This window comes from Sinohyriopsis cumingii, chromosome 13 (assembly GCF_028554795.1).
Source record: "Sinohyriopsis cumingii isolate HCF-2022 chromosome 13, ASM2855479v2, whole genome shotgun sequence".
Classification (NCBI taxonomy): Eukaryota; Metazoa; Mollusca; class Bivalvia; order Unionida; family Unionidae; genus Sinohyriopsis; species Sinohyriopsis cumingii.
Window position 1 is genome coordinate 58,523,004 of NC_142973.1, and position 12,007 is coordinate 58,535,010.

The window sequence follows — 12,007 nt, forward strand, 5'->3', positions numbered from 1 at the left end:
GTCCCCTTGTCCGTAAACACCCCACCCCCATATTCCCCATGTTTAATTTACCATGTCGCTATACAGTCCCATACCCTTGTCGCTATACTATCCCATTCTTTTTTGTCGCTCTATAGTCCAGTTTATGTCAAATTTCTCATGCTAAATTCCCCTTGTCGCCAGTGTCCCACGGTCTTTTTGACTGGGATTTCCATTGTCGCTAGGGTATCCCCTATTGCTAATGGCTCTACAAAAAGTGCTCATTTTAATAATAATAATAATAATAATAATAATAATAATTGAGACATTCATTTTCGAATCTTTGAACTTCATTTTCTTATATTTCAAAATTTGTCTTAGTTTAAAATATAGACAAGTTTCAGCACTATTGAAAAATCATGTTATAATTATAGAAATTCATTTTATAATATTGGTGAAGGCAGTGTACTCAAGCCACCATGTTATGTTAACTTAAAAATATTCAAAAAAATTGCTTCTTAGAACAGAAAACTGAATTAGATGCAGCTATGTTTACTTTCTTTCACGTTTAATACCTTTACACTCGTACCATTTTGTGCAACTGGCAACCAAAGCTAGGCCATTACAAGCAGTGTCAATTAATTTTAATATGTGTGGATCTGGTTCCTAATTGTCAAGATCTTCAAGAGTCAACCATATTTACCAAGTCTGATCCACTCAGATCCAAAATATAATCTCTAGAATGGCAACAAATTCGGCCAATCAGAAGCAATCTCATCTTCTTTACATGCAAACAATTTGCCCGTTTACAAACGTGTCCGAAATAATGACATAAGCTCACATTCTAAATTTGATCTCTATCGGATTAGACATTTGGCCTTCAAGTGGCAAAATACGCATCCAATCAGACTGAACACATGTTAATTATTATACGTGGCAAAATACGCATCCAATCAGACTGAACACATGTTAATTATTATACGTGGCAAAATACGCATCCAATCAGACTGAACACATGTTAATTATTATACGTGGCAAAATACGCATCCAATCAGACTGAACACATGTTAATTATTATACGTGGCAAAATACGCATCCAATCAGACTGAACACATGTTAATTATTATACGTGGATCTTGCTCCTTATAAAATATGTCTGAACTCCTGATTCCAAGTCTGAACGAAAATGGACCAGAAATGAGGCCGAGCTGATTGAGGACGGACATAAGACATACGTAGTCCATACCTAGAGCTTACTTGGCTCTACGGTCAGGTAAGCTAAATATGTCTTAACCTTAAAAGTATACCGTGAAATCCGACTATCTAGCTAACTGCTCTTTTTGTACCTTTATTGGTAGCGTTTTGGAGGATATTTATAAAAGTTTAAGAACTTTATGAAATGTACAAATACAAGCATCTACTGTTTCCGTTATCCGACGTTATGATGGAGCATGAAAATTCTTATGGTGAACAGGAAGCTGGATAGCGGGAAGACTTCCTCTATGCATGGAAGTAAATTAAGGGTCAGGCAGCCGACATAGGAATTATATATTATAATGAACATTTCCCCACTTCTGTGGAATTGTGCTTAGACTCTTCTTCTCGCTTGCACACATATATAATATGGAGGTCAATTTGTAATTGATTAATCTTTTATTCATTTTTTATCTGAAGATTCATCCTTAATTGTTTAGGTAACAGTGGTTAAAATACATATAATGCAGACAAATTTATCATAATACATCATCACAAAACCAGTCTCCATTTTGGCCAGCATAGGGTCTCATATGTGTTTCCCTTCTCAATGTATCCTATTGATCAGAAGAGATTATATTTTATTTACTAACAATCTGATTATATTTTATGACAAATTTTGTTATATTTGATTCTTCTTAACATGTGGTGGGTAAAGAATAAGATACCTCTGAGTTCTCGGTTGGCTTGCATATCTATAAAAAAATGAAAAAATAAACGAGTTAAACTCAATAGGAGGCTCAAATGCGTCGACTCACCTGGCTGACATCTGTTTAATAGCCTTAGATCGCTCACCTGGCTGATATCTAACAGCCAGAAATTACTCGTCTGGCTGATATCTAACAGCCAGAAATTCACTTGTCCTAAGTAAACATAAAATACCGTTCAAGAACTTTTTCGTCAATTATTTTTCTATAAGTGAAGTTAAAGTGATGATTTGTATCTTCATTCCTATTTTTCAGAAAGAGAAGCAAAAGATCATACAATAATTGTAATTAGCAATGTATTAATCTTGAGCAAATTCTAAACCTTTTCTGAAACTAGCTTTCTCCAAAACGTCCATGATATGTAAAAGATACAAAATTTAAAGAAACGAAAACACTATTTTTTTTAAAAAAAACACATGTAACATAGCAACATTGACAAAATAAATCAGGAAAGAAAATCTTACATTACGTGCCTAATCTCAAAAGCAGGAAATTGTTCAAAAATAACTTTACAAATAAAAAGGGCAGTGTTCATACGATACAGATGTCCCCGAGGTGATACCTTAATTTAATATTCCGTCAAACCAGTAAAATTCCAATCTAAATCTGATCTTTACAACAATGCTATTACAGCACACTAACATATGTCCACAGAGACTACAGTGATATGAAATGCACCTTGGAAATAAGTTCCATGAACCTGATCAAGAGGTTCTCAGACGATCAAATAAAAACTAACCCCGATAAGTTCCAGAATATTGCACTAGTTTATAAAACTGAAGAACGCATGGGGACATTTTCTATCAAGGTGACTAATACCTCGTTTGAAGATTCAAATAAGAAATCAATAAGATCTTTCCATAAATATTTCAACAATTAAAGTTGCTTAGACGAATAAATTTATTTTTAAAGCTTGTTCTGCGATAAATAGTACTAATATGATGTAATTGTTCTGAAAATGTCTTATTGTTATAATATAGGATTGTTTTGTGTGTAATGCTTGATGTATAATGACTTTTTAACTTGTATTCGTGTTTGTATCCTTTAACACAAGCATGTTTTAAGTCTTACTGTTTCATGTCACTTTTATTTTCGTATTCTATCCAAACCCACCTTTTCCCTCTAAGTTGTAATTATTTTCTCCCTCTTTACGTCCATTATGTTCTTTTATTCTAAATGTTGTTATATGTTATTTAATTTGAATGTGTGACATGGTATCCATGCACACCTCGACTACAGCCGTCTACCCAGATATACATGTGCAAGTGAAGACTGTTCTCCCTCAATCACCAATGCCTTCAGTCAATGTTAGAAATCCTACGCTTAAAAAAGAAAAAATATAAGAAAATCCAATGTCTGACGATATACTATATTTGGGTCTTAACCGGTAATTCAATTGAAGAAATCAGGCTTTTTGGTTATAAAGTATAATCTTATTAATCTGACACTTCCATGATACATTATATAGCATTGTGATTCAAATGGAAAACGTTTTTCTTCTCGTGCCTTGATGAAAAATCCTTTACCGTGCATGGTTCCAGGAAATTGGAGTTCTTTTCCGATTCCAAGAAATCCTGGAAGTAACGATCCAGTAATTCCTGCTAATAGTGGTCCTTCTTATTTGACAGCTGTGACGCTTACAAGTTAAGAAGGACGCCTTTTCGTGCAACAGCATTTTTGGCTACCCACATGGCCTGACGGTGGGCCAAAATGACTCCTGTGAGTGCCGATGGTTTAAGACTGATCGATTCTGGGCTTTTATGGGTGGCTGCCACGGCGATTCTTTTCTTCTGCTGTGGTGACAGCGTTAAATCTACTAGCACGTATGGCATTGTGTTATATTAAGGGCTATTTTTATTTTGGTGTTCTTGCGACAGGTTCATTTCGATAGCTGTGGTTAAGATAACCAACAAACAATGTCACAATGGCACGTTTTTGTCGGAGATTTTCTCCACGTAAGTTTCTGCTACGTGAAACACCATTTTCCATCACCGCTTTATGCGTAGCTCCGGTAATGGCTCCAGTTGCCTCAGCAAGTCCTAATGGTGCAAAAGCCGATAAAATATTTTTGGCGCCATTGTCTTCACGAAGGGAATGGTCGCGCTGGCGATCGGTCCTCCATCGCGTTTGGATCTCCGATGTTGGGAAGACTTTTCCCTCGCCATTTCTCCATACAAGGATGTTCATTTTTTCACTGAGTACGACCAACGTCATGAATCGGTCTCGCCTCACCAGCGCGTAACAGATGTAATAATCTCCACTTGGATCGCCAATAGTCCACTGGATTTCAATGTTGGGGGCAGAATCTTTAAGACGTACAGAATGTTTGGATATATCGAAGTGGAGTATGGGATGCAAGATTGTGAAATCTTTCAGTGGGATCTGCGTGCCCGTGTCCACGTCATGGTACTTCTGGGGTTTGTACCAGTTTTACCACGACCAGTTAGACCCACTGTGATGTAATGGCAATCCGGAATTTAAAAAAATATGCTGGTGAGATTTTGTTTTCGCCCTAATGTTAAAATTAATGATGTTCATTTTCTATATAATTCACTATCATGTCGTACACGTCTTTTGGTACTCTCCTGGGATCTGGAAATTCTTCTGCTAGTCAGGATGAGCTGGATAATAAATTCAACCACGCAGGGGATCCCATGCAGAGTAATCTCAACATGAGCGGTCACAGCATCGTCAATATCGACGACTTGAGTTGTCCACAAACGGAAGCGAACGCCACACGATCGTATCACGTGAGTAGATTCGCGCAGACTAAATTGTCGCTGACAAGCGGAACTATCGCAGGCAGATTAAACATGGGTGAAAGGATCTTATATGGAATCCAGTACCGACCGGACAATATATGGTGTCGTCGCATATATATTTTGCCGTGTTCAAATTTGGAACGATCGAGAATCGACGCGACTGGTAAAGCACATCGAGGGCATAGCCCAAAACATAATTAACGAGTTGCATCCGAGCCTGGTGGACGCGATCGTGAAAACCGGATAAATGAAACTACGACGATTCGCACGAAAGGAAGACGACGACTCGCTAAAAAAGATCAGGATTGCATGGACAAAGTCGTGGTACGAAAACGATTTCGTGACCATCGATCACTGCGCGATGCTATCGACAAACGAATTTTTTCAGCACGTTGGCTTGGAGTACGAAGACGTGAATACAATCATGAAAGTGATGGTGCTCGATGTGGCAGAGATGCTTCTGACGACGAGACACCAGTTGAAAAACCGCCATGAGGTACTCCCATGCTGGGACCTCTTAAGGCCATAGAAGCCTGATGGTGCGTGATCATGTACGGTCACCATGGAAAGGTGGATCTCAATCTGGCTGCTGCCGCGTACCAATACCTGGAGAGTTTCAAGCGGACATTTTACTCATCCTCCAGTGGCCTCTAAGGATGTGCTTGAGAAAATGAAACTTTCCAAATATGAATCTCTTCTGGATGCGGTGGGTCGTTCTCGAGAAACATTAGCTTACGAAAAAGTAAAATAAAAACGTGGAGAAAATAGCTAATGCTTTTTATTACCTTGCATATATGACCATGGTGATCAATACACTATTACGTTTCGTGTAGCAGTGGTGACAAATTCGTATGAATACTTAGAGCATATTAATTGCAAACGGCTCCTGACATTTAGCAAAACTTGTTAAATTAAAACCGGAGAACCGAGATAAAAAGGAATCTGTCGTTTAGGATACCGATTAACCGTGGTCTAACCAACGAGTTCGACGATTGAACCATCAAAATGGATCAAACGCATAGCAAGTTTTTTCCTCCAAGATTACCTGCCACAGCCTGAAACGCTCATCAAGAGTATAGTCGACACAGGAGCATAAGACGATGAAGCCCATCGTCGACTTATACCCCACATCGACAAGAATTTGTAGGCGAAGCAACAAAGGGAGCTAGAATCCTATTACCGCTAATTCATCGAAAAGTCTACGTGTACAATAATACGTACCAACATTACAAACGCGTGCTGAGATTTATCTCAATGACACCGCTCACCGTGACTGCCACCAGTTTGATTTCCACGAGAACGCCAACCAATCCGATGATGCTGATTTTCTCCGGGGCTGGACTGACTTTACAAACGATGATGAAACGCATTGAGCCACGATTGGAGGCCACAAAAATAGCGTCATGCAGGCCATGCTGTCATATCAGAAAATGCTCCATAACATCCGATCGTACCTGCGTGGGGCTCAGTTTGATATGACGTTGATGATTAGCATGATGAGGACCGTCGATGATCTCGTGGACATGGTAAAAATCAGTGCGGGTTGACGTCGATGAGCCAATTTGAAAAAGTCTACGATAAAAATATGCCTGTATATAGAAAGTGTCTGTCTAGAGCAGTCATAGTATCGAAACAGACGATGTATTTATCACCGACGTGATCTTGTACAATCCAGAAGCGCTCAATGAAGCCATCGCTACGGTGGTTCGAAATAACGTTCCTGTGACGCTCGAAATGATGTTAACGAAAACACAGGAACAGCACGTAAAAGGTCTTACTCGTGCAAGAGCAACGTGCGGATTTATCCACAAACAGTATCGTTAAAATATTTTACCACAAGGATCTGATCAGACAGTACCGTATGAGATGTATTAGAGAAAGATACGCTAAAAAGCTCTTAACATTATCTTAGTCTTAAAATAGAGCAATGGCTGACGCTGTCAACAGAGTTAAACGTGGCACAGATGATCACACCCGCCATCTCGCGTCATCATTGAAAATCGGAAAGATCTCGAGGAAGCTATCGTGAACGCGTTCATTCTCAACATAGACATTAGCGTGGCGCTCACGCTCACCAACGTAGTCGGAATAGGAAACAACCTCGTGCTGCTTACGACGGAGCAACAAAAAGAGCTCCATGATACTGGAATGCTCGACATCGTCTGCAATAAGGATCTCCTTTTCAAGAGATGCATCTCTTGTATGCCTGGAGAAGAACTCATTGAACTGATACATGGACAATAAAGCATCATTTTTATAAAACAATAAACATTTGTCTCCATCCTCTCCACTTTTTTTATCACTTATCGTTTATTTATTTTTTTGTTTTGCTATCCATCAAGTCCTGTCTCTAAATTGTTAAACTCCTCTGCGAGCTTCAAATACAAAATGATGACTGTACATCGTGCCTCGAATTCCGCTGATGTATAAATGAAAGATAGAGTATCCGGTGGTGTTAAACCTTAACGCAAGTGATTTTTAATAAGCACGCTGTGAACTTCTCCATGTGCCTTAGCTTCTTAACAGCTAAACAATGATGAACTTTCCATGGCAACGCTGTTGTGGTCACTGGCGACGTTGTCGCTTCAAGCTGTGTTTCCGTTAATGACTGCAGCGGCGTTTTCTCGCACATTTGCCTCATGTTCAATCCTTGCCAAAAACTCGTCAAACACAACTGATTTTTTTTATTCGGTGTGTGGTCCTCAGTGTTTCGTAGTATTATGTAATTGCTCTTATGTTTCGACCACCACAACTTCTTACACACCTTGCACACCTTCTTGACAACCGAGGCATGATTTAAGTCCTGACTTTCTTTTTTGATGATAGCTTAATGATGTTAGCAATACTCTCCCATTCAGGCTCTTTTGCACTTTTCCGTGCTGTCCTTATGTAACAACATACACCTGTTTGCTCCACGCAGGAACATTTTATAACAAGTAATTAAAGAAACATATATATGTGTGTGATATAAACATTGTCTCTAACCAGGCAACAAAAAAAACCAATCAACTACAGAAGTAACAGACTTTATTTCAATTTTATCCTGCGACAATATATTGTCGGTCGTCTCATGGGCACTGTTGGGTCGCTGCGTGAAGCAGGGTTCTTGAAAACAACTCAGCAACCAGATAGTCGTATCCAAGAAAAAATGCATCTCTGCTCGAGTTGATCGAACGAGTCTTAGGAGCCATAAAGGCGATGCCAAGAAGCGATCCCGAAAAGACTGTTTCTCGTCTTCAGCTCGTGAGCGAGTACAAAGCGCTTTCTGAACGAGAAATCATTGCCACGCAGCAGTACATGAAGCAACTTCAAGACAAGTACAAAGCGATCACTGGAAAAACTGCTAAATCGTCAAAACTCCTTCCAGCACGAGATCATGAGTCGATCGAGGCGAGCTCACATCGTCGAAAAACTACCAAAATCGATAAACAGGCCATTCAGCAGCAACGCGATAAGATCACAAAGACATCACGGATGATCACTGCAAAGTTTCCACCACCAGGACGAACTGAGAAGGCATACGGAGGCGCCGACAAAGGCTGAATTTACGATCATCAGCACGTTTTTCAACAAGGAATCTTTTTTTTATTAAAAAAAAAACTTCTTCAGCGCATTCTAAAATCTACATTTGATGTGGAACTACGAACACACAGGGCAATCACACTTGGAGTAGCTCTCAACATTCATTTTGTACGAAAACCAAGGAACATCTACGTGTGGATCAGAGCAAAATCGCTGATCGTTTATCGCTGAGACGATTTCAGCCGTATCGTCGACATCGCATGGTCGTTTATCCAACGTCTCATCGCAGATTATCAGCAGTCAAGATCGGCATGGGTATTCGGCGGAGTCAATTCTGTCTCGTTTCAAACTTCCAAATTTACACCAATGCGTGGAAGTAAGCAAGTACTGCTTCCAAAGCACATCATCGCGACCAAATCATTTCCCAGTAGATCCAGCAGAGGACACCGCCGATCGCATCTGCAAGTACAAACCGTATTTTTATACCATCAAAACCACCGGTATCATCTTTCCGGTGGCAATCAAAGACGTACCTAAACTCGAAGCGCTCAACGATGCATTATCCATCAACGTTTTTAGACTCAATGAAATGAAAGCTGGCGATAAACAGTTCATCGTCTATTCCATGTTTGTGTCCAAAAACAGCCTCACAACTCAGTATCAATTTACTTTATTATCCAAACCATTTCGTGTACTCAGAGACTTCAGCCGGTTATGCCGATCACAATACGCACAATATAAGAATCATGGATATTTATGTTATCGCTGCTTACAATACTTTCCTCAACATCAAGAACTTCACGATCACATCATGTCGGGATACTGTCAAGAACTACAAACCTTTCAGATGAGACGCGAGGGAACAATTAAGTTCGAAAACCACTAAAGCAAATATGCGCATCCATTCCATATCGTTTTTCATTCAGAAGCGATCCTTGAAAGAGTACAAGGACCCTCGCCTGATCCAGACCATTCTTTCACTCAAGTGGAACAATAACACGTCCCGTAAGCGATCGGATATAAAACATGCTGCATAGTCGATAAAAGTTTGTCGTCGCCGTATTGACAGCATAGGGATGAGGACTTGATCATCTGGTTTTTTGAGCAACTCGCGCCTGAGCATAAACGCATCAAACGACATCCAAAAAAATCCAACACCCATGATTGCACTCATACCGTCACAACTGCGACATCACAAATCAGCGCAGCAATGCCACGTATGCGAGGAGCACATTAAACCGCACGATAAAAAAAAAAAACAATTTTGGTGATGTGTGCTTAGTCGTAAGGGAATATGAGCTCGTGTGTGCATTCAAGGCTATGGGTGCCGTTTACCCGCGGACCTGGGTTCGAATCTCCGTAGAGTACGAATTAAATTCTAACCTGTATGATATATATCCTTCTTGCAGTAACATTTCATGTACATGAAACTCTGTTCATATAGTTGATAATTTATTTGAGCTATATAAATGAGCTTTATATCCCTGACAAAAAAAATGCTATATCGCCTTCAGCGATTCTTTAACCATGTATATTTTAATTTCTTCGCATAACGTTTTATTAGAAATGCCTTCATTTACATTTATTTTCGGAATGTATTTTATGCTCCAAATAAAATTTTATCTTTTAGTTCCCAGTATGGAATTAAAACCTAGATATGTGATTATGTTAAAGTTAAGTCTTGTTTAATTAGTAGTAAGCAGTAAATTCGACAATAAACTACTGTCTTCTCATTGACGTTATATGGAAATATCTGCTTGAAATAAAGCCCTGGACTCCACAACATTCTGCCAATAGACAGTAAGGAATGAGCGTGACCAAGGCCTTTAACTTTAAAACCTCGCGCAAAATTTGATCTCATTCCATTAAATTCTTCAAAGTTATTGAAAGAAAATGAATTTATGACGGGCTGGAATGCGTGAGGGACAGAGAGGACCATCGCTTTGTATTCCCTGCGTTGATATGGTGGGTACATAAAAATCTAAGGTTAGAAACCATCACCAAGCAAAGCTATGCTCTGATAAATCACATTTACATTGATGTATTTAAAAAAGTAAATTTTCCCAATATCAATATGATGAAAAATACAAAGAAGCAAAGCTATGTTACCATCTACAGCCATACAACTGGAAATTCTGCATTAAAGAATTTCCTAAGATTTGGTGTTACACAGTTTAGTATCTTGCAAAAGAAATTCATCTTAACTCACAGTATTAACTTGTATGTTAACACATTTGCGAAGTTATTATTAACTGGTAACCAGCATTTATAAGCCAATATTAAGGACTATCAACGTGTTATATTAATACTTCAACTGCAAGGATTCATCCAAAACCATACAAGGTGCCTTCGTGTCAAATGAAGCTTAATAAAGCGCCTAATGATTTAAACTTTTTAACAGATCATCCAATATCAAAAAGTGTATAAGTTGGTGACAAAAATGAGTCAGTCATGGAATACACAAAAACTAGATGTCTAAGTGTGAAATGCTGCATGTACTCGCTTGTAAGTCGAGTCCAACTACAAATAACATAGACCCTAATCTGTCGTCGCATAATGCCCCTGCATATCAGGGTCTTTGTTGTTTGTTACTCCTAACAAAATGCATGGACCCAGATTTGGGTCCGAAGTTTGCGTTTGGACAGACTTATAAGAGAGTATACGCGATATTAGCAGAATTGTAAGTAATTAGTTTACAAAAGAACAAGGCACCAATTACAGCAACGGTGGCAGTTCAAGAGAAAACAAAGTCAAGCCAATGCTTATTATTAAAAAGTAAAGCACTTACATCTTTAAGCTACATCCTGCAAATAAATTCAAAGTTATTTCAACGAAAATAATATTGCTGATTATTTTTTTTAATACTTAATACTTAATATGCATAAAAGACTTACCATATTGTTAAATAAACTTTTTAAAATTATCTTTCTTATGTTTTTATATTTCTAGATGTTTCAAACAAAAGAAAAGCCTTGATTGACACCATTTCAGTTATGCAGCATACAATATCCGGTTCAACATTTACATGAAATTTTATATGCATTTAGTATGGTTCAAACAAATTTTGTGTAGTTAATCGGTGCTTTGTAATATTGGCGGAATCACACAGTGTTCAGGTACTAAAAGGTCGTTCCTCATCAAGCCAGATTTGCACTAGTTTACGATACATTTAAGTTTATTGTTTTCCTGGACACGTTCCTATCTGTTGGACAATACGCCTGAATCTTCAAAAGTGACCACAACATCCTTGTAATAAAGGCAATGTGACCTAATATTTTTGCCGGATATTTGGATTGTGTGTCTAGGCTACATTAATTAATACTGAATAATTCATTACATAAAAAAGGGCTAAACAACATCATAGCAACACCTTTAACTCACTTAACTTTTCAATGAGATTATTTACGAACTGTTCTATTAGTAAATCGTCAACTTCGGTTGTCACGTCATCGTTATTTTATGAAGATGCTTGAAAATGGTTACTATGACATACTTTGCATGCCAATATGCCATAATGTTTTGCGAGCTAAATGAAACTAAATCTAAAGGTGAACTGAAACTAGTAGGTAAATTGAAACTAGTACAATACCAAACATCCCAAAAATGGGTCAACGTGTTGCAATTTTTCATGCCTTTGGCACTAATCCTACACATACAGTGTAACGTCTCCAAACCACGCAGTGTTAAGAAGGTGACCAGTAAAAAAGGGTTTATGCTGCATTTGAATAGCCTTTAGGAAACTAAATTATGCGGCCAGCCTACATGGTAGATCAGGTTGAAGATTATGCATCATGGCAATAACTA

At 38.5% G+C, this 12,007-nt stretch overlaps 1 protein-coding gene across 2 annotated transcripts in view; it reads right to left on the bottom strand.

Annotated features, from left to right (window-relative positions):
• Window positions 1-1,388: 1,388 nt before the first annotated feature.
• The window catches only part of LOC149785651 (vesicle transport protein GOT1B-like), a 50,337-nt gene continuing 39,718 nt past the window's right edge, over window positions 1,389-12,007 (bottom strand). The window contains exons 4-5 of one of the 2 annotated variants that reach the window (XM_089931227.1): window positions 10,992-11,007; window positions 1,389-1,907 (exon numbers count right to left, since the gene is read on the bottom strand). In XM_089931227.1, coding sequence (XP_089787353.1) covers window positions 11,001-11,007 — 7 coding nt within the window. In that variant the 3' untranslated portion in view covers window positions 1,389-1,907; window positions 10,992-11,000. The remainder of the gene's footprint in view (window positions 1,908-10,991; window positions 11,008-12,007) is intronic. The other variant, XM_089931226.1, reaches the window with a different exon arrangement.